At 37.2% G+C, this 20,926-nt stretch overlaps 2 protein-coding genes across 2 annotated transcripts; both read right to left on the reverse strand.

The window, feature by feature from the left end:
- Window positions 1–788: 788 nt before the first annotated feature.
- LOC115692126 (MYB-like transcription factor EOBI) lies at window positions 789–2,029 on the reverse strand. The gene is made up of 3 exons (XM_030618890.2): window positions 1,885–2,029; window positions 1,568–1,697; window positions 789–1,251 (listed from the first exon to the last, which is right to left on the reverse strand). The coding sequence occupies exons 1-3, from the start codon at window positions 2,027–2,029 to the stop codon at window positions 789–791; spliced, it is 738 nt and encodes a 245-aa protein (XP_030474750.2).
- Window positions 2,030–19,162: 17,133 nt separating this feature from the next.
- LOC115692125 (transcription factor WER-like) lies at window positions 19,163–20,623 on the reverse strand. The gene is made up of 3 exons (XM_030618889.2): window positions 20,479–20,623; window positions 20,117–20,246; window positions 19,163–19,667 (listed from the first exon to the last, which is right to left on the reverse strand). The coding sequence occupies exons 1-3, from the start codon at window positions 20,621–20,623 to the stop codon at window positions 19,163–19,165; spliced, it is 780 nt and encodes a 259-aa protein (XP_030474749.1).
- Between the last annotated feature and the right edge of the window lie 303 nt (window positions 20,624–20,926).

The following is a 20,926-nucleotide window of genomic DNA, read 5'->3' on the forward strand; positions in this document are numbered from 1 at the left end:
ACCAAAACCAGTCCCAAATCCGAATCCGGTCTGAAGGTGGAACCTCTAACCGGTCTCAAGAAACGATCAACTATATTAAGACATGCATAAGTCAAGAACCCTAATCCTAACCTATGTTTTGCCTTATTTTCATCAGTCATATACTTTAAAAAGGGATTTCCTACGCCTATCGAGCGACTGGTGGGAACTCTGTTAGGATGATTTGAAGGTGAAAGCACTCGCAAGACAGCCGGCATCCACGTCAACGCCGGCAGAGCAAAATTGGCCAGATAGACTGAATTTGCACAAATACAAAAGGTTTAAAAACCAATTGGAAAAAAGAAGAAGATTAGGACTGAATTGTCACAATTGCAATAAGTTTATAAGTTTTTGGTAATTTTCCATATATATAAGTCAATGGATTATGAACATGCAGGGAGTTTAGATTACATGCACTGCCAAATTTCTAAATGGAGCATGAAATTTCGCAAGATGTAAGTAGAGATCACCACTTTATAAATTTAACTGGAATAATCAACTGCAAAAGGATGAGTTAATAACTAAACACGAAACAAAAGATTTATCACCATAGAAATGATTCTCAATAGTTTGCCTTGTGCAAGAAAATTTATTTCATTTCTCCTCTATCACTGATATACATGATATAAGGAAACTTATTAAGTAGTTGCACAAACGATGTAAACGACATAGGGGTAACAAGCAAGCCCTGACAAATTGGAAAACCGACCTTACAAAGGAAAAACACGATGATCATATATTGCAACAAAATTTTGAGCCGATTATCAGCATCAATTTGCCCATAAATCTATGACAAAGTCCTCGTAGCTTTCGCCCAAATACATAGGCTCAGAGTACATGCACTCAGAAGCAGGAGATGCACTTCCTGAGTTCAAGCAAATACCATCAAAATCATCTAAGATGCGAAGATCTTCCAGTGCAATCAACTGTTTCCAAATGTTTTCTTCTTCGTCAATATTGTTGCCCGGTGAGATAAAGCCATTGTTTAGGGTTTCGTAAACCCGATCCACTTCACTGGGAGGCCCAAGGCTTTGTGCTTTTGTAGTATCAATAAGGGAAATTGATGAATTTTGGGGGGATAAAGGATCATTGTGATTGGAGTTGACTTTCACATCGCATGCAGTTGGCATTTGCAAATTTTCCATGGGGAAACGTTTCTTCAAGCGAGTATTCCAATAGTTCTTTATCTCGTTGTCCATCCTTCCAGGAAGTCTATTCGCTATGCTGGCCCAACTACAACAAGGAAATTATGAATTAGATATCTAATTATTTCCAAAAAGCAATGACAATCTGTTCATGCTTGTTAGTAGAAACATAGACTCCACAGTTACGGTAGGGTTTTAGATTCCTGATTGTTTTTATTACCCCACTTATGCCTCAAATTGCTGTCTTCCTCTGTATTACCATAAAACTTTTATTCCCCTATCATATAGCAAAAGTAATATAAAAAGTAATTCCCCTGCACCTATTTCTTATAATTTCTTTGCCTAGAGTCCATTAGGGTCATAATATCGACCAAGAATCATGCTGCACTAGTGCATTTACTTACCGGTTACCAAGAACTCGGTGCAAGCTAATAATGATTTCTTCCTCTTCTTTGGTGATGTTTCCATGTTTGATGTTGGGCCTCAGATAGTTCATCCATCGAAGTCGGCAACTCTTTCCTGTTCTTGCCAAACCTGAACATACACATATGCAACACTAGGGTTAGTGATCTATGTTTTGATCCTTATATACTGTACTCAATCCCTTTTTTGCCGGATGATTGGCGTTAAATCAAGAAGATTCAAATCCACAAGAAAAACCCCGTTTCTTGAAAAGATAAAAAATCATAACACAAAGGAGATAAAATAATAGCACACATACCGGCGGGTTTGGCCATGTGAGTCCAGTTCCAAATGCTATATATCTTGATATAAGCCACCAGTTTCTGGTCTTCTTCCGCACTCCACGCACCCTTCTTCACTGTCTTCTTGCTGTTGCTCTTGTCAACCCTTGGAAACCTGGCCATTGATACTAGAGATTATGGGTCAGAGAGCTAATGCTTTTTCAGCTGTCTTGGCTTTGAATGAAGTTCCACTACAGGATGTGAATCGTGCATTTATACTTGTCCTGGAAAATCAAATCAGACATTTCTAAGGGGTAAATGGTGTCTGCTCTTCCTGGAAGCAGCATAAAAGTCTAAAACGTTTGGTAGTGGTCATTGTGCATCTTTAGTAAAGTCTGGACTGACCCCACGCTATTAGGATATTCAAATATAGAAAGTCTCTCCCCATGGTAATAAGCATCCTCCAGTCCCAATAAATTTATTAGACAGCTCTTATTTATGATTATTGTCGTTGTCTAAAGTTATTTTCCATTTGAAATAAAAATCGTATATGTCCATTATATGGAAGCCAAATTATAAAAGCTGAAAAAAAGAAAATAATAAAAGTTTGAAAGTAAAAGTCACTCTAAAGACCTAAATTATCAGTTTTTTTATTGCCAACACCAAACTATTTTTTAGTGAATGGGTTATATTATAAGTGTCTTTCGTGATTCTCCTTTCTAGATAAGGGGGGAACCCCAAAAGGTAAAATGGAAATCGTAATTTAGTTGCAATTAACTCGTGTCTCGTATTGATTAATATGTTAAAGGCGGTATTAAGTGACAAGAGTATCAATAACGCTACAAGTTCATTACTGTCTTCTGGTTACCGGAGACTGCTGTTAAAAAGCGGTCAATCATTGAACCTACAAAACAACATTGAATGAACAAACAGATCCCACTTTGCTCTGCCCAGACTATAATTTCTCTCGGGCCCGTGTCCTCTTTGATTTCTGGTTCGAGGGGAATGTCCCCCTCCACACATTTAATCGATAGGGTTCTTTAATGCATAGATAAATTTTACAACCATAAATAATAAAAAAATCATAGCTAAAGAAGCTATTTCCCTCGAATATGTGCATCTTGAATTAAATCACTCAAGATATTATTTGCTTTGATCCATCATATACCAATTCTCATAGCTTTGTCTTTTGGCATCCAATTACACACTTTCCCATGAGATCACCGTCCTAGTAGCACTCTCACTTGAGTATGTTTAACATTGAAGTTCCAACTCTAAACATTATCAAAAGTGCATCTTCTGAGTTACATATGTCTATTCAGTATGGAATTCGGTTCATTCCTGCCTCCATTTGCCATTGTAGAAGCCTGTTAGGAACTGCTTGTTGTTCGAACACTCTCGCACTGTTGTTCGAACACTCTCGCACAGCCATCGCTACCAGCCCTCGTCGAACCAAGCTATTACGAATTGACACAATGGCAAGGTTGTTCCCGTGCTTTCGACTCAATAACTTGTGGTTGTGAGTTTGATTGCTGCCCTAGAGAACTCAAATTCAACTGGGGGATAGTGGCGGTGGATTGCTGTGCTAGTTCCCCTCCATATAGCTAACTAGTTATGGTCATGCACCTGGGTTGGGTTATGAAAAATAGAAAAAAAAAAGATAATTGATAGTGTTGTATTTCATTTTCCATGGTTGCGTTGTTTTGAAGAAGGAAAAAATAGTTCAATGCATGATATCCAAACTCATACAACAACACAATCAAAGAGGCAGTAATTAATTCTAGATTGACATGTACTTAATGTGAGGTAATTCAATTTAATTTCTATAAAATGCGAATCACTTTTGAACTTTACACCATTAAATAAGCAATAACGAGTTCTAGATTGACACGTAATTAATTTGAGGTAATCCGGTTTTAAGTTTTTTAAGTGTATTTTTGGTGGTATTGATGACATATGTGTGCAATGGCAGTTTGCATCAGATTAAAGTTCACACAACTTTTCAGTGGTTGCCAGCAGATCAATTATTGGATGAGAGTCAAAGGATTAAGATGTGATTAGTACTTTTTTGGCGATAGAGTTCCATGTCAAAGGCTTACCAATGTAAACGCCAAGAAAATATGAGACATTGAGGAGGGAGAAGTCTTTTTTTTTTTTGGTGTGAAATGTAAGTATTATTCATAAGTTGACGTACAAAAGCTTAGGAGCATTCCCCAACATTACAAATAGGACTATGATCACGAAAAAAATGGAGGGTGGGAGTCTCCATATATTAGCCAATATTACATTTTTCCTAGAAGGTCAGAAAGTTTTGTAGTGTGAAGCTCGCCCTCTGACAAGTTTACGAACTTTAGCCAAGATGATAGGGGCATCATGTGACTTGTGTTGGAAACGTCTATGATTACGCTCCATCCATATGCAATAAAAAAGTTGCTAGGAAAGATACCTTGAGAAGTCTAGCCGCCAAATCCATGCCTTTGGCAGCACTTATCATCCATTCAAGTTCTTCATTCCATCCTCCTACAGACCGCAGGATTTCGTATTGTGCAAGGATAATACACCAAATGCTTTTAGTCTAGGTGCACTGGAATGCATGAAGTCTTTTATTTGTGCATAGAATGCATGAAGAAGGCATTCGGAGGGATAAATAATACTCATGTGAAATTAGGAGAAGAAAATGAAATTCTAGAAGCAGATGAAGATAACCACAGTTTTCTCAATGTTCTTGAAACTTGGTGAGAAAGCACTACAAAAAAACATGGATTTTGCCACGGAAATTTGCGACGGGAATTTTTCGTCGCTAATTTGCGACGAAATTTGCGACGGAATTTTTTTTCCGTCGCAAATTAGCGACGAAAATTATTTGTCGCTAATTTGCGACGGAATTTGCCACGAAATAAAAATTCGTCGCAAATTTGCGACGGAAAAAAAATCCATCGCAAATTTGCTACTGAAAAAAAATCCGTCGCAAATTTGCGACGAATCTATTTTCCGTCGCAAATTTGCGACGGATCTATTTCCGTCGCAAAATCCGTCGCAAATTTGCGACGGATCTATTTTCCGTCCCAAATTTGCGACGGATTTCGCGACGGATTCCAAAAATGGTATTGCATTTTCCAAAAATTTGCGACGGAAAAAAATCCGTCGCAAATTTCGAGTTCCCGCCCTAATTCCCAATTAGCCCGCCCTCCCCCCCCTCCATTTTCTCTCTCTCTCTCTGCTTCCGCTTCTCATTCTCTTTCTCCTTCTCCTTCTTCCCTCTCCCCCACACCCCCAAACCTCTCGCGCTCGCGCTTCCTCCCGCGACTCCTCCTCGTCTTTGTCCGTGATCTTTTTTTCTCATAACTGCGGTGGGAGCTTTGTTTTGTGTGCGGTTTTTTCGTGCCTCACACGGGGAGATTGTAGTGAAATTGGAGCGGGTTCTCTTCGAGGGTTGGTGGTGTTTTGGGTGGGCGAAACCGGAGAAAGATGAGCCTGTGTCTGGTTGACGTGATGCCGAAAGGTGCTGACTTGGGTGGTTGCAGACTGTATTTTCATCAAAGCTGTTTAGATATACAAGTGTGTTTGCAGACTGTATTTGCTCGAATTTCTTTTTCCTTGTGCTAGTTGCATTCTTGTGCCTGACCTCAGTGATCTTTTGGGTACTTCCCTCTCTGTATGTAACGCATGCTTCCATTTCATGAAAAGAACTTTTCCACCTTCGTGCTTATTAGTTTAATCACACATAGGTTTGGTTGATGACTGATCACCTAATCGCACTGTCGGATATATATGGAGTTTGTTATAATGAACTGAGCTTTATGCCTTAGATTTGCGGCGCTTAGTTTGGTTGATGTTGGTTGCTTTTCTTATTGATTGAGCGTTCTTGTATCTGTAGATCAACGTTGCTAATTTCTTCTTTCTGGCGACCTCTCTTGCAGCATCCAGAGATGGACTTCTCAAGAGCAAAGATTGCATGAGGGGGGGATGTTCGACTGCTTATTCTCTAGCTTGATCATACTATGATAAATCCGGAAATCATTGGATGTTTACTTTGGGCGCGGATGACCGAGCTTTTGTTCAATTGTTTTGCCCTATCGAGGGCAAGGAGGAGCTCCCCGAGAAATTAGATGTTCGACTGCTTCTTCTCTAGCTTGATCATACATTTTGGAAAATGTAGATGAATGTACTTTATTTTCATATTATTCTAATATTTTGATGTTATTAAGTGCTTAATCAATGTTAAATATAAATTTCAAAAATTAATTTTGCTTTTAATTAGATTTAAAATTGAAAAATAAAATAAATGATTTTATCGTACGATCACAAATTACAAAAGTTCATTGTAAAAATAAAATTCCGTCGCTAATTTCGTCCCTAAACGATATTCGTCGCAAAAGAATTAATAAAAAATTGTCGCTAAATTCGTTGATGAATAATGTTAATGGCAAAAGTAAAAATTTTTGGTAGCAAGTTAGCGACGAATTTTGCAACCAATAAGTTCGTCACAAATTACTGACAAAAAAAAAATTTCCTGACAAAATTAGCTACAAATTTTGCCACGAATATAGTTCATGGCAAATTAGAAATTAGTGACGAATTTTACGACGAATTTTTTGCAACGAATTTTGCGACAAATTTTGCGACAAATTTTCCGACGAATTTTTTTTCGTCTCAAATTAGCGACGAAAATTGATATTTTCCGTCGCTAAATTTTGCGACGCCGCATTAGCGACGGATTTTTTTCCGTCGCAAAATTCATCGCAAATTCGTTTAACGACGAATTTTGCCAAATTTTTCGTCGCTAAAATCTTGTTTTTTTGTAGTGTTATTTAGTGACGAATTTTGCGACGAAATTTGCGACGAATAAAGTTCGTGGCTATTTTGCGACGAATTATTTGCGACGGATAGTGTTCATGGCAAATTTGCGACAAATTATTTGCGACGGATAGTATTCGTGGCTAATTTGCGATGAATTATTTGCGACGAACTTCTTTCCGTCGCAATTTTGCGACGAACATTGAAATTTTCGGTCGCAAAATTTTGCGACAACCTAAATTCGTTGCAAATTCGATTTGCGACGGATTTTTCCAAATTTTTCGTCGCAAAATTTCTTCACTAATCCGGTGTTTTTTTGTAGTGAAGGCAACCCACCAATTCCTCACCAAGTTTGAAATATGATGAAGGGTTTTTTTTTTCTATATTGTGATAGAACTCTCGGCTTGTGGAGGCCAATAGTGGTCATAAACAAATGAAGTAAATGGAAAGCTAGCAGCGAAGTCAAAAGCATATCGTACAAAGCATTACATGCACTAGAGAGCTGTAAACCATTGTGGAATAGCTTTAGCATTTTCTAATGTGGAACAAGTCAGGACAGATATAGCCAGGTGAATATGACACTTCTGGTTAGTTCATGTTGGAATATCTCATACCTAGGATGCAACAAAATTTCATTGCCTTGAATTCAATGCATTCGGAAAGAGTATGCTATTGCTACAGATTCAAAGGGTTATGTGCTAGGTGTTAGGAAAACGTTCTAATAGATTTTGAAGTTGATAAAACTGTCCATATATGTTTTGTTAGTCTAATAAATTTCTTAAGTATTTTGATTCAAGAAGTTAATAATTTTGAAGATGGCAAATCTTTCACTTTGTGAAGTTCAGACTTTATACTGAAGCTCAGACTTAATACTGGAGTTTCAACTTTATACGGCTATTTGAGAAACTTCGGCATTTAAACTGAAATCAAAAGGTTCAGACTTTAACGGATAAATCATCCTGACATATGTTATGATTGCTAGACCAGATTATATAGAATCTAATTATATCCAGACTTTGACACAAGTTCAAAACATACGCAACGACTAGTAATCTGGCTTAAATTTCATAAATAGAAAGTCTTGATTGATTCGATCTTAAAGACTATTTTGCAAGGGATGTTTATATCGCAAAATATCTTAAATTGATTGATAATCAACCCCAAGACAAGTTTCTTTCTAAATGGGGAAGCTCTTCTTATGGAAACCAAAGTTCTGGTTGTATGGGCAATCAGATTCAGCGGGATTCAGATTTTATCACTCAACAGCATCTCAATCCCCTTTATACAAATCTGTCCAAGATGAAGATTGGAAAATGATCCTCTGAAAATTGTCTAATGGTTAGTTTGGAAGTAGAGGAGTATAAAAGGAGATAAGACTTATTAAGTGAGATAGAGTGACCTATCTTATACAAAGAGTGATCACTCAAAATCTAGAATCTCTTAAGTGATCATAAGACTGTTCAAAATTTGAATGTTGTTCAGACTTTGATCTTGATTTATTATTTCCACTTAAATATATCAATATTTGTTTAAAATCACCTATTCACCCCATCTAGGTGATCCTTGCTAGTCACATCACTAGGCTCTAAGGACTAGTTTGCCTTGAGTCTTGTATGGTAATTGGACCATGGCAATCACATAGATATTACAAAGAATATCTATACTTTGTTTAAGATTCTCTATCAAGTTAATTTCTTTTTCGAGTAGATGTTTTATGGCACTTATAATCCCCAGTTGAGGAGACAGCTGATTTTAGTGAGTTGGCGAATTGCTTAACCGGTATCAAACTTAATGGAATGCGTCAAAGAAGCATTTATGTTTCTGATCATGTTACTCTTCTAGGGATATTTTGATATAATTTAGTTTTGTTAGTTCTTGCTCATAAAAGAAGACTTTTCTAGTGTTATTTCAGGTTAAAGGCAATTGTGCTAATTATAGTAACTTTTATGTTTTTGTTCCAACCGTTTGATGTTTGACTTACCACCACTCCCATCTAGAAAAAAACATGCATGTAATACAATTGTTAAGCACAAAACGAAATTCTCTAAATATAAGAACTTTGCAGCATTTTACGAGAAAAGTCCAACAAGTTAATACGTCAGAAAGTATAAACTTTTCACTGCATTGAGCAAGCTTGTTAATGAGAAGAAAAGTTATTCATTACATTTTTCTCAGCTTCATTGGTTCCCAAAGATATGAACCGGGATAAGAGAGCTCGCAGAATCTAATTATCTTATTTACACGACGGAGAGAGCACGTCACTCAGATATGCAAAATCCAGATGCATTCACTCATTTATGTTTAATGAGAGATAAAGAGGGCAAGAAAGACCAAAACAGAAAGCAGAGAGAAAGTTCGTCTGATAAGGAAAGGTCCAAATTGTGGAATATTGACTCTTACTTGCCTTCAACACGTTTACACTTCTGCCAAGATAAACCAACATTCTTCCTCTTTTTGAGGGAACCTAAAGGAACATGATATTCACACAGAGTCTACCAACAGCTGTGGTCAATATGAAAAACTCAACACATAATTCTATTTTTATCTTTTACTTTTTGAAAAAGTGCATATCATTCCCACAGAGACTCAAGATTCTGAGTAGTAACATACGACCGCGATCCGTGGTCCTACGTACTGATACTTGAAAACTCAGAAACTTTGAAAGGACACTTCATAAAAGACCACTACAGTTAGTGAAGAGGTGTTTTTTTGTTGCATGTTAACCACTTTCATACTTCCTCCAATAACTTCCCTAATTCAGCTTAGTAATCTGGAGCCTTAATTTTTTTTCTTTTCCTTTTTCTGGGTTTCTAGTACATCCAATCTAGAAGGTTGACCAAAGTATTGACTCATGGGGAGGGAGAGTACCTCAAATATTGACACTCTCAAAATTGTTCATGATTTGATGGTAGGTGAGTCTGGAAAAATTCTTTTTTCTCTTTGTACTTTCTTTTATGTAAGTGCTCTTTTTATGATGTAAAAAAATACGAAAGAATAGAATATAAAAGAAACATAAAAGAAGAATATCTTTTAAGGTCTAATGGAAGGTTCAAAAATATTTATTTAAGGTGGGAGATTACAACAAAAAAAAAGTTCGTCTATTTTGAGAAATTTTGAAAAATGCTGATCTGAGAACTAAGTGCGCAAAGGTGAAGTGAATCGATGTGTGTTTGCCAAAGGATGGTGAATTGGTTTTGGAACAAATATACCAGTGGAATAGAACTATGATTAATAAAGTTAATAGAATTGCTGCTTGTAGAAGCTGAATCCTTGTGGTGTATTCTAATCCAAGTTAGTCCAATCAGGTGCAATGGAGGGCTACTTCTTCTAAGACCTTTTCTGCCAACAGTGCAAGGAGCAGCGTTAGAACTTATGCAAGAAAGGTTCTTTGGCACAAACTAATATGGATTGCACCTAAAACACCCAACCATAACTTCATATGCTGGCTTGCTATCTTGAATAAGGTCCTGACTAAAAGATAGATTGAACAATGGTAAATATGATAGCGATTAAATTATAGCAAATTCCCTTTAGGAAGCAAAGATAATTAAAAGGTCATGTGTTATCTTATTCAATATACACAACTCCATGATTAAGGAGTGTGAAGATGTCTCTTATTTTTAGATTTTACAATTGGTAATTCCAATAATTCATTCTAAATCAGTTAATTAAATATGTAAAACCCCAAACATGAGCGTGCAAGCAGTGCGTTGTGAACCTATTGCATGCATCACAGATAGAAATATATAATAGAAAATAGCTGGAGCAAATTTCCTTTACGACGCAAAGATAATTAAAAAGTTATGTATTATCTTATTCAACATACAAAACTTTATCGTTAAGGACAAACAACCGGAGTGCGAAGGAAAATGGAGGAGTTGAACATGGAGGCAAATCATTTTCAAACATTAGTCAAACGACTTCTCGTATAATCAATTGAAATTCAATCGTGAAACGTGCATGTTTTTCCTGATGACCTTGGCACTGGGCAAGTAATCCAAATTCACTGGCGTCATCCATGTGCTCAGCAGAGACTAATTTAATCACTAGTTGGACCATCAATTGATTTATTAAAGGCAACTATCTCTGCCTTGCGTACGGCAAGTTTGAAAGCGAGGTCAACCTGTTTGCCTTACCACAAACAAATATATAAGAAAGAAAACCAAGAGTCCACGCTCCCATCTGGACAGAGTGCATCGTCAAAAGTGGAAGCAATTCTTCTTTATGTTTAAAAAAAAAAACCTGCACACGCATGAATTGCTATTTAATCACTAAATTAGGAAATTCTAAAATTGTGGGAGGTTAAAACTTTACTACATGTGTTATTGGCTTCTCATTTGTTCAAGTATCTCACCACTTGTTTGCAGGTAACTATAACCAGCAGTTGCTTTGTTGACATATGAAGCATGATATATAGCATTAGCTGAGGCAATCAAGGAATCTATTTGGCTCCGAGGTTTGCTCAATGATCGAAGGTTGTTGTAGTAGAAGATTGTTATTTACTGCAACGATCAGAGTGCAATACATTTTGGCAAAAATCAAATGTATCATGGGCAGAAAAAATACCTTGATGTCAAGTACAATTTCATACGTGATATTGTGTAGCAAGGAATCACATTCGTTAAAAAAGTGCAACACGGCAATTAATCTGGCAGACATGCTAACGAATCCTATCACATTGATCAAGTTCCAGTACCGTTTGGACTTAGTGAGTGTCTGTAGTAGATGAGGAGTCCAAAGGGGCTTGGGAGAGACAATGATCGATCAATGATCGATGAGGCTGAAGTTGGACTTCTCACCATGCTGGAGATTTGCTGATTATGGCTCAAAGTTAATACCGATTGTTTTGAAATCCAACCAAAATTTAATCGCGAGGAAACTTGTGCCACATTAGGATAGTCCAAAACTGGACTCTTCCCAATGAGATCGTGGGTGATGGAAAAAGGGAAATTAATTTCTCACAAGACTTATATATATAATGTTGTTAAGTTCGGTCGCTGATGCTATATTGAGTATGCTTAATATGCGTCAAAACTTGCGAGAGATAAGGAGAGGATTGAGAGAGTTAGAGCATGAGAAAACTTCTTTTTGCGATTGATTCTTGTGGGTTCATGTTAAATATAGGATTTTGAAACATTTATGAGCAAGTGCGGCTGAGCGATTCTAGTCTCATCTCTACAGATTATAATGGAACCATCTCATCGATCTCTCCCTTGGCGTTAGGCACACTGCTGAACCACGTAATTCCATTATATTCACGTCTTATTTCTACAATTTATTTCTTAATTAAATTGTCTAGTTTGTTCATACTTCTGCGTTACTTGTGATAATTCACATATAGAAATAGAAAGACTCGTTATGGTTACCACATAAAGAATACAAATTTACATGCCCATGCCTTCCTTAACTTGCGATTGATTTTGCATCCAACCTTTTGTATCGTGATAAATCACTTGAACGGTGGCTTTTGAAGAATAGATGTTGAAAGCAAAATTAATCATGTTGAAAGGTGGCATTTACTTATTGTTGATTTGGCATTTTTGTTTAGAGTATTTGACTTTCATTCAGCTCTGCGACTGGACAAGTCTATATACAATCCTTCAACCCATCAATGTGAAACATGGATCAGCCAGCTGGAGAACGTCGTCCCATATTGTCAATTCGTAATTCAATGGTAGTAGTCAGTCTCATGCAAAGAATTATGTTGGGAATTCAATGACTTTGTGGTTTTAGTGAACTAGAGAGAGGCTGCGAGGTGAGAGTAACTAGTGGGAAAAGACAGAGGATGTTTCGAAAGCACGCCAATAAAGTAGTCTTTGGCACCTAACTACACATAACGACAACATAGAAAGGACATGCACACGGGCGTTGAAATCAGTTGGGAATCAAAGTGATCGACCGAGTATTGTTCACATCAATGAAGTTTCCGACGAAGGAGACAGAACAGGAGAGAGGGAGAACGAAAGAGACGTTCCAAGTTCATGCATTTTGCTGAGAACTAGAAAAGCACATGTTGGAAATTAGGGTTTAAGGTGCACGTCACTGCTGGTGCCATCATTTATGGAAGGTTGTAGTGATAGTGCTCCCTGAACTCGTCATACAGAATATTGTAATTGAGATTTATATGCTGCTAGTGGTTTTGTTTTCCTTCATTGCTCTTCAAAATGTATTGGTAGGGTTGTGCCTCTTCATCAAGAGTTGCGTCTATCATTCAAATAAAATGTCTATTCATATAAGAGTTGCATCTTTTCATGTTCCAAGACTATTCATTCAAAAAATTATATTCTTGAATCTATTTGTGACTAATAGTCATGTGACAATGAAAAATCAAAATCTTTATTACCTACAACGTGCGTGGCTATCTACTAGTAACATCGAACTGACATAGATAAAGAATAATTGTTAGACTTATCATACTAGACAAAGCTAATTGTTCAGATGAGTCAGTCCACACTTATTATCAAATAATTTTTTAGGCCGAAAATAATAATTAAACCATTTCGAATTTAAAAAATAAAACTCAAGCTAGGCCTAACTTGACCGGCCCGAACTGGTTAATTCAGTCTGGGCCTAGCCTTTTCTTGTACAATTGAGCCTAGCTTGGAAATTCCAAGCCTGGCCTATTCGGGCCAAGCCAAAAAAGTACCTTGAGGCCCCACCCACCCGAGACGCTTGAAAATATTTAGGCAATACTTACTCTTGAAAATATTTAGCTCGGGACGCTAACCTATAAATATAGCGACCGAATATATATGCAATGAATTTTTCTTGCATGAATCCGTGACATACATACAATGATGGTCCATTTTAATCATTAGATCATGCAGTTGCCACAAGGAGCCAAAGTTATTTATGGAATGAGGTACGGAGAACTGCATCCGTATATGCACTCAGTTCATGCAATAATGCCTCCGTGCAAGTAGGTGCTCGAAATTACTCAGTGGAATTTAAAAAAAATACTAAAGTTGAGGATAAAAGCAAATATTTGAGAGATAGATACGAAGTTAGAGATTTGTTAGTATTAAAGATTTGCTGAAGTCAATGTAAAAAGATCATACGAGGGTTTTGCCTTCTCTACACCGTGACAGACAACTTTTTTGGCTTGTGGAGGATAATGGAAAAAATATAAAAAGAAAATTTTAAACATATTGCATTGATACCAATTGAGTCGTAAATGATCAATTTAGTCATAAATCTTTTTACACTGGTACCAATTGAGTCAATCGGGCTAATTTAGGCAGGAAATAGTTGACATAGATACCGGCTGTCCTACATGACACGGCTAGCAGGAACGGCCAGAACACATAGCCAACTCTAACGTGGATATTTTTTTATATTTTTTAATAATTTTTTTCTTTTCTCTTTCCTTTTCTTATTTCCTTCTCTTTTCCTTTTTTTTCCTTATTTCCCTCTACTAGCCGCCAACCTCCGTGATGGCCGACAAAGGTCGCTAGCTGCCAGCGAGGGCTAAGCGAGGCCGCCCCTCACTAGACCTAGCGAGGGCCCTCACCATCGCCTCGTTGGCCTTTGGGGAGGGCTGGGCAAGGGTCCCCTCGCTAGCGACCTCCGCCGACCATTACGGAGGCTAGTGACTGGCAAAGGAAAAAAAGGAAGCGTTAATACCATGAAAAACCCCAAACTGATATACTAATGATAAATTTACCCTAAACTAATTTTTGGACTACAAAATACCCCAAACCGGTACATTTGTGACAATTTTATCATCCATTAGTTTTCGTTAAATTTTACCGTCAAATTTATAAGTTGGATGACACGTGGTAATTAATGGGTGTACCGGTTTGGGGTTTTACCCTCTATTTATCACAGATGTACTAACTTGTGATTTTTTGTAGTGTTAATTCAATTTAACAGAGGGTAAATTTATCAAAAATGTATCAATTTAAGGTTTTTGGTGATCAAAAAATTAATTTTGAGTAAATTTGTCACAAGTATACCGGTTTAAAATTTTTCGTGGTCAAAAAATTAGGTTGAGGTAAATTTGTCATATGCGTACCAGTTTGGAATTTTTCGTGGTATTAACCCAAAAAGGAAAGAAAAAAGAAAAGGAAAAAGAAATGAAAAAATTTAAAAAAAAAAATCGAAAAAAATATTGAAAAATTCAATAAAAAATATCAACGTCAGCAATTTTCGGCCTAAATTGATCAGATGGACTCATTTTGTACCAATATAAAAAGCTCTAAAACTAAATTGATCAAATTGAAAGATTTAGGACTGAACTGATGTCAATGCAATAGGTGTATGCCTTTTTAGTGCTTTTTCCGGAGACCAATAATGATCATGAACAAATTAATCAAATGAAGTAAATGGAAAGCTAGCAACGAAGTCAAATGCACATGGTGCAAAGTAATACCTACACGAGAGCTGTGAAACATTGTGGAATAGCTTTAGATTTTTCTAATACGGAACAAGTCAGGATAGAAATAGCCAGGGGAATATGACACTTCTGGCTACTTTATTTTGGAATATCTCGTACTTTGGATGCAATAAAGTTTAATTATCTTGAATTTAATGCATTCGGTCATCCTCCGATCAATCCTTTAACGAAAACCTAATGTGTTTGTGCCACATTCGCCTAATCAACAAAATGTATAAAAACAAATTAATAATCAAGGAAGGTTTTAATTGTTAACCCTGGTCTGTTAAAAAATGTAACATGGCTACAAATTCGAAGAATCAAATATGATATATGCCAGGCTCTAACTCTAAGGAAAGACTAATTGGCGCTGAGTTTTATACGGTAGTTGGACCATGGCACACGTTTAGATTTCATAGAGAGTATCTATATATTGCTTACAATTCGCTATCAAATTAATTGCTTTCTAGAGTCCATGTTATATGGTGATGTGCTTGATCGGCATCGAATTTAATGGATTGCACAAAAAAACCAGTGCTTATTTTTCCGCATTGCGTTATTATCCGCAATTCAGATTCCGCCAAAAAGAAAAAGAAATTTTGTTTATTTTAAGAAATTTTGAGAATGCCAATCTGAGAACTAAGTGTGCAAAGGCGAAATGGATAGATGTGCATTTGTCAAAGAAGGGTGAATTGAGTTTGAAGCAAATATATAAGTGTAATATGACTGGTAATATGAAGTTAATACGCCGCTTGTAGAAGCTGAATCTCCGTGGCTTGCTTGAATTAAAGCTTATATCTCCAAGCAAAAGCATTTAGATATGTAATTACGCATGCACAAGCGTGCAAGCACGAATGTTGTGTGTGGCGCGTCAGGAACCTATGCATGCATCACAGGCAACAAAATATGGTAGGAATTCATTAGGCCAAAATTCATTAAGAGGTTATGTATTGTCTTATTGAATGTTCAAAAACTCCATTATTATTTTGGCAGGACTGGCCCGGTTCATGGCAGATGTAACCTGGTGACACGAGTCAAAGGACGTCTGAAATAATCAATTGAAATTCAATTTGGGAAACGTGCATCTTTTTAGGGCTGCGGCCTCATTTAAAGAATATGAGAAAATCAGGTGGAGCGTGGCATTGCATCGTCATTCATGATGAGGTTGCCACAGTGCAAGTCATCCAAATCTGCTCAAGTCATCCGTGTGTCAGCAGAGACTTAAATTAATCACTAGTTGGGACCTTCATACAGTAATGGCGACCAAGCGTACGGCAAGTTTGAAAGCGACTCGACCTAAAGAGTGGACCGCATGGTCAAAAGAGGAAGCGATTCTTCTTCATGTTCGAAAATAGAGGTACACATGAGAATTATTGGCTGCTCAAATCTGTTGTCCTTTTTTCTTTTTTTTTCCTTTCAAGACTAGCGTTTTTTTTTGGCCCCATTTTTCCCATTCCATTTCTGCCCCTTCTCACCTGTTTCTCATCAAACAGCCACTACAGTAACTCTCTTTCTGCCCTCGGCTCGAGCCACCGCCACCTGTCGACTCCTTCGCCATGGCAACCCTGTGTTGTGTATATATGTAATGTACTTAATAAGTTTTAGTATGATTGGTTTTTATATTTACATTGTATTTGTTTATACATTTTGGCTTGAAGGAGAAATAGAAAGAAGGAGAAAAAATAGGTTGCTCAAACGTTGACCATTGAAGTGAAATGGTGTTTAGAGAATAGTTTTTGTTTCGATAGGTGCAACCTTCAGAACAACTTTGTTTTGGGAGGTTCAATGCATCAACGAGTTTCTAGTTAAACTATTGAGAAGATGCTACATTTGAAATTAAATTTGAATATAGTGTTGTATTTAGATTTTGCCCGTCACTTGGATGGATGGAGGTTCTTGACAAATGAAGTGTTCAATTTTAAAGATTGTCAGTTGGAAAACACAATGTAGCTACTTTGCTGACATTAAAGTAGAGTATATGGTGTCAACCGAGGTAGTAAAAGAAGCAATTGGCTCAGCGGTTAGTTTCATAATCTGGGATTGTTGTAAGAGAAGATTGTTATTTGCCGCAACAATCATAGTGCAATACATTTGACCAAAAATCATGCGTATCACAAGCGGATGAAACACAATGATGCCACACACAGTTTTGTAATTAATATTGTGTCACAAGGAATCGTATTCATTGGAGAAAGTGCACACAGTAAATGATCCGATAGACATTTTGACGAAGCCTATCCCATTGACCAAGTTCAAGTACTGTTCAACTTGGTTAGAGTTTGCAGTGGGTGACGAGCCTAGAGAGGCTTGGGCAAGACGACGGTCATGACGAAGAAGTTGGACTACTCAAATCGTCATGCTTTCATGCTTTCACGTAGTCATAATAAATCACATCTTAGAAATGGAAAAATTCATTTTGGGTTCCATAGAAAGAATACAAGCTTGCAAGCATTTCTTAAGTTGTGTTTGATTTTGACCACATATCATTTATAGGTTGAGTCTATCCTTCCTTGCTTTCTTCATAATCGTGATATATAGTAATAGACCAAAGTTTACTTGATATTCTCGATTTTTATCTTTTTAACATCCAACGTTATGTTTCGTGATGAGTCACTTAAAAGGTGGCTTTTAAAGACAAGATGTTGGGGAAAGGTGTTAAAAAAAAAGCTCTAAATCTTTTGCATCGGTGCCAATTTAATCATAAACTTTTTTTATGCCAATTCAGTCCTAAACCTTTTGGATTGCTGCTAATTTAGTCCTGAACCTTTTTTTGGTGCCAATTCAATCATAAACCTTTTGCATTGGTGCCAATTCAATCCTAAACCTTTTGTCTTTATGTCAATTCATTCCTTCTGGCCAATTTTGATTGGATTTTGCTAACGTGGACTCTGATCAGTCACCGACGCTGACGTGGATAATTTTTAATAATATTTTAATATTTTTTGAAGCTGTGCTGTCTCCTTCATCGAAAACTTCATTGATGTGACAAGTACTGGGTCAATTGCTTTGATTCCCAACTAATCTTGCCGTCCGTGTGCATGTACTATCTATCAGTCGTTACGTGCGATTGTGTGCCTAAAACTACTCAGTCAACATACTTTCGAAGCATACTCTGTCATTTCCCACTAGTTACTCTTACCTTGCAGCTTCTCCCTAGTTCACCAAAGCCACAAACACCTTGATTTCACTACGAATATTTCTGTCTGAGTCTGACCACGACTATTGATTTACGTATTGACAATATGGGAGGACGTTCTCCTGCTGACTGACCCATGTTTCACGTGGATGGGTGAACGATTGAATGTAGACTAGTGCAGTAATTCCCACGTTTAGATGTCTGGCCTTACTTATCTATGTTGCCCATACCTATTTCAATTTTTACAAATTTGTGAGAAGTCAATGAACAAAGATTCTAAACAACAATTGCCAAACTAATAACTAGTAAAACCATCCCTATACTTGATTAATTTTGCTTACATCTTAGGGAAAAGTGTCAAAAAAGTCCTAAACCTTTGGCATTGATGTCAATTTAGTCATAAATCTTTTTTTTATGTCAATTCAGTCCTAAACCTTTTGTACCGGTGCCAATTTAGTCCTAAACCTTTTTTTGTGCCAATTCAGTCCTAAACCTTTTGCATTTGTGCCAATTCAGTTCTAAACATTTTGTCTTTGTGCTAATTCAGTCCTTCCGGTCAGTTTTTGCTAGATTTTGCTAATGTAGACGCCGGCCGGCCGGTAGCCGGCCACCGCACTAAATAGAAATTATATCAAAAGGAATAAAAGTATAACAGTTCTACTTAATAAACAGACAAGAAATTTAGAATACGTATTCTCACATCGTTCTGATACAGTATGAAGCTCCCCTATAAAGATCATTCATGATTAATAAAGGAGAGTTGATCTCTAAACCAGACAAAATATTATCACCATAGAACTGATGTTGGATAGTACAACATTTATTTCATCGATCAACTCTTACTGATAGACATGCTAGGCTATTATAAATAACCCTGCGGTAACTTTATTAGATAGACGCACAACAAAGTTTACTTCATAGGCGAAAAAAGCTAGCCTTCTGAAAAACAAAGGAAAACTGACATAACTGAGGAGATCCACCATTGTGACAATCTTCAACCATATTACCATCAGTTTCCCCATAAATCTATGGTGAAGTCATCGTAGGAATCACCAAAATACACACGATCGGAGCATGTACACTCAGAAGAAGGCGATGTACTTCCCGAGTTCAGGCACATACCCTCCAAATCTTCTATTGCACAAAAATCTTTCAGAGAAAGCAATTGCTCCCACAAGTTTTCATCTTCTCCAATTATATTGCCTTGTGAGTGCCAGCAATTCGCTGGGGATTTTTCACCTTGATGAATTTCATAAGATGGGCACAAGCTGCTTGCATTTAGTGTTGGAATATCCTGGGGAGATCCAAGATTTGTTGCCTCTGTAGGACAAAGAATGGAAATAGATGAATTTTGGTGGGTTAAAACATTATTTGGATTGGAGCTAACTTTTACATCACATGCAATTGGCATTTCCAACTTTTCCTGGACGAAGCGTTTCTTCAAGCGAGTATGCCAGTAGTTCTTAATCTCATTGTCTGTCCTTCCTGGAAGTCTACTTGCAATTGTGGCCCAACTACAACAAGAAAAACTATAAATTAGAAAACTAGCTTGTTATGAATAGCAATGACAATGTGTTCTTGCTTGTTAGTAGAATCAGAGATATACATACAATATGAAATGCTTGATTTATGCATTAATCTGATTTAGGGTTTTAGATTCTTTACTGTGGTGATTACTCCACTCGTCCCTGTCCCTCGAGTTGTGGTATAATGACAAGACAAAGTTATTTCCATGCCGTAGCAGAGACCTTGGTACTTTCCTCAGTTTGTGTGCTGTATCTATGCTGTCTATAAGTTAGGAAAAGCAGATGGTTTGAAGTTGCATCAGGTTAATTGCAAGTAAACTGAGGAAAATGATTTAATCAACAGAATAGAACATATTCTGAAGCACAACTTGCCTAAAGTCCATATATGTCTTAAAATATCAACCGAGAATCATGCCGCATACTCCAAATTCACTTACCGGTTACCAAGAAATCGGTGCAAGTTGATAATGATTTCCTCCTCTTCCTTGGTGATGTTGCCATGCTTGATGTTGGGCCTCAGATAGTTCATCCACCGAAGTCGGCAACTCTTTCCTGTTCTTGCCAAGCCTGATGATAATAACAGATTCAAGACAAGGGTTAGTGATTATGAGTTGACATTTTCTATAAAATCTTGATCCACCACTGTTCTGTGGTTTGGATCCATATATAGGCCACTCAGTTACTTGACTCTTTAAGATGATTTAGTCTTGAATAGGGAAGAACCAAATCCACTAAAATCCTTTCGTTGAAAAGAAATTAGATCAAGAAAATAAAGGATTCCAACACATCACGCACTGACCAGCGGGTTCGGCCATGTGAGTCCAGTTCCAAATCCCATATCGCATGATGTAAGCCACCAGTTTCCGGTCTTCCTCAGCACTCCAAGCACCCTTCTTCATAGTCTTGCGGTTGCTGATTTTGTTAACCCTGGGATACCTGGCCATTGACACCAAAGATTGCGCAGTTTCCAACCCTCCTTGGCTTTGAATGAAGCTAGTCCTCTCCAAAGAGGGTCACTTGGATTTATACTCATCCTGTACCTCGCACGGGTCTTCAAACCTTGGCGTGCAAGGCTTTTTTCATGAATAATTAAAAGCAGATAATCACAAGGGGAAATGGGTACTTGATTTTCCAGGAAATAGCACGTATTTCTGCATATTTAGCATCATAGTAAAGTGGGTGTTGACCCCGAGTCTTGTTTGATATTCAAAATATAAATGGTCTCTGTTCCCATTGGAGGATTTCAA

Source organism: Syzygium oleosum, unplaced genomic scaffold, assembly GCF_021117445.2.
Source record: "Syzygium oleosum isolate NSW1041296 unplaced genomic scaffold, Sole_v2.1 Sole_v2.29, whole genome shotgun sequence".
NCBI classification, from domain to species: domain Eukaryota; kingdom Viridiplantae; phylum Streptophyta; class Magnoliopsida; order Myrtales; family Myrtaceae; genus Syzygium; species Syzygium oleosum.

Coding starts and splice junctions, on each gene's coding strand:
- LOC115692126 (XM_030618890.2), bottom strand. CDS start 2,029: ATGGCCAGGTTTCCAAGGGTTGACAAGAGCAACAGCAAGAAGACAGTG. Junction 1,698..1,884: donor TCACATGGCCAAACCCGCCG/GTATGTGTGCTA, acceptor GTGTATGTTCAG/GTTTGGCAAGAACAGGAAAG. Junction 1,252..1,567: donor CACCGAGTTCTTGGTAACCG/GTAAGTAAATGC, acceptor TCCTTGTTGTAG/TTGGGCCAGCATAGCGAATA.
- LOC115692125 (XM_030618889.2), bottom strand. CDS start 20,623: ATGGCCAGGTATCCCAGGGTTAACAAAATCAGCAACCGCAAGACTATG. Junction 20,247..20,478: donor TCACATGGCCGAACCCGCTG/GTCAGTGCGTGA, acceptor TATTATCATCAG/GCTTGGCAAGAACAGGAAAG. Junction 19,668..20,116: donor CACCGATTTCTTGGTAACCG/GTAAGTGAATTT, acceptor TTCTTGTTGTAG/TTGGGCCACAATTGCAAGTA.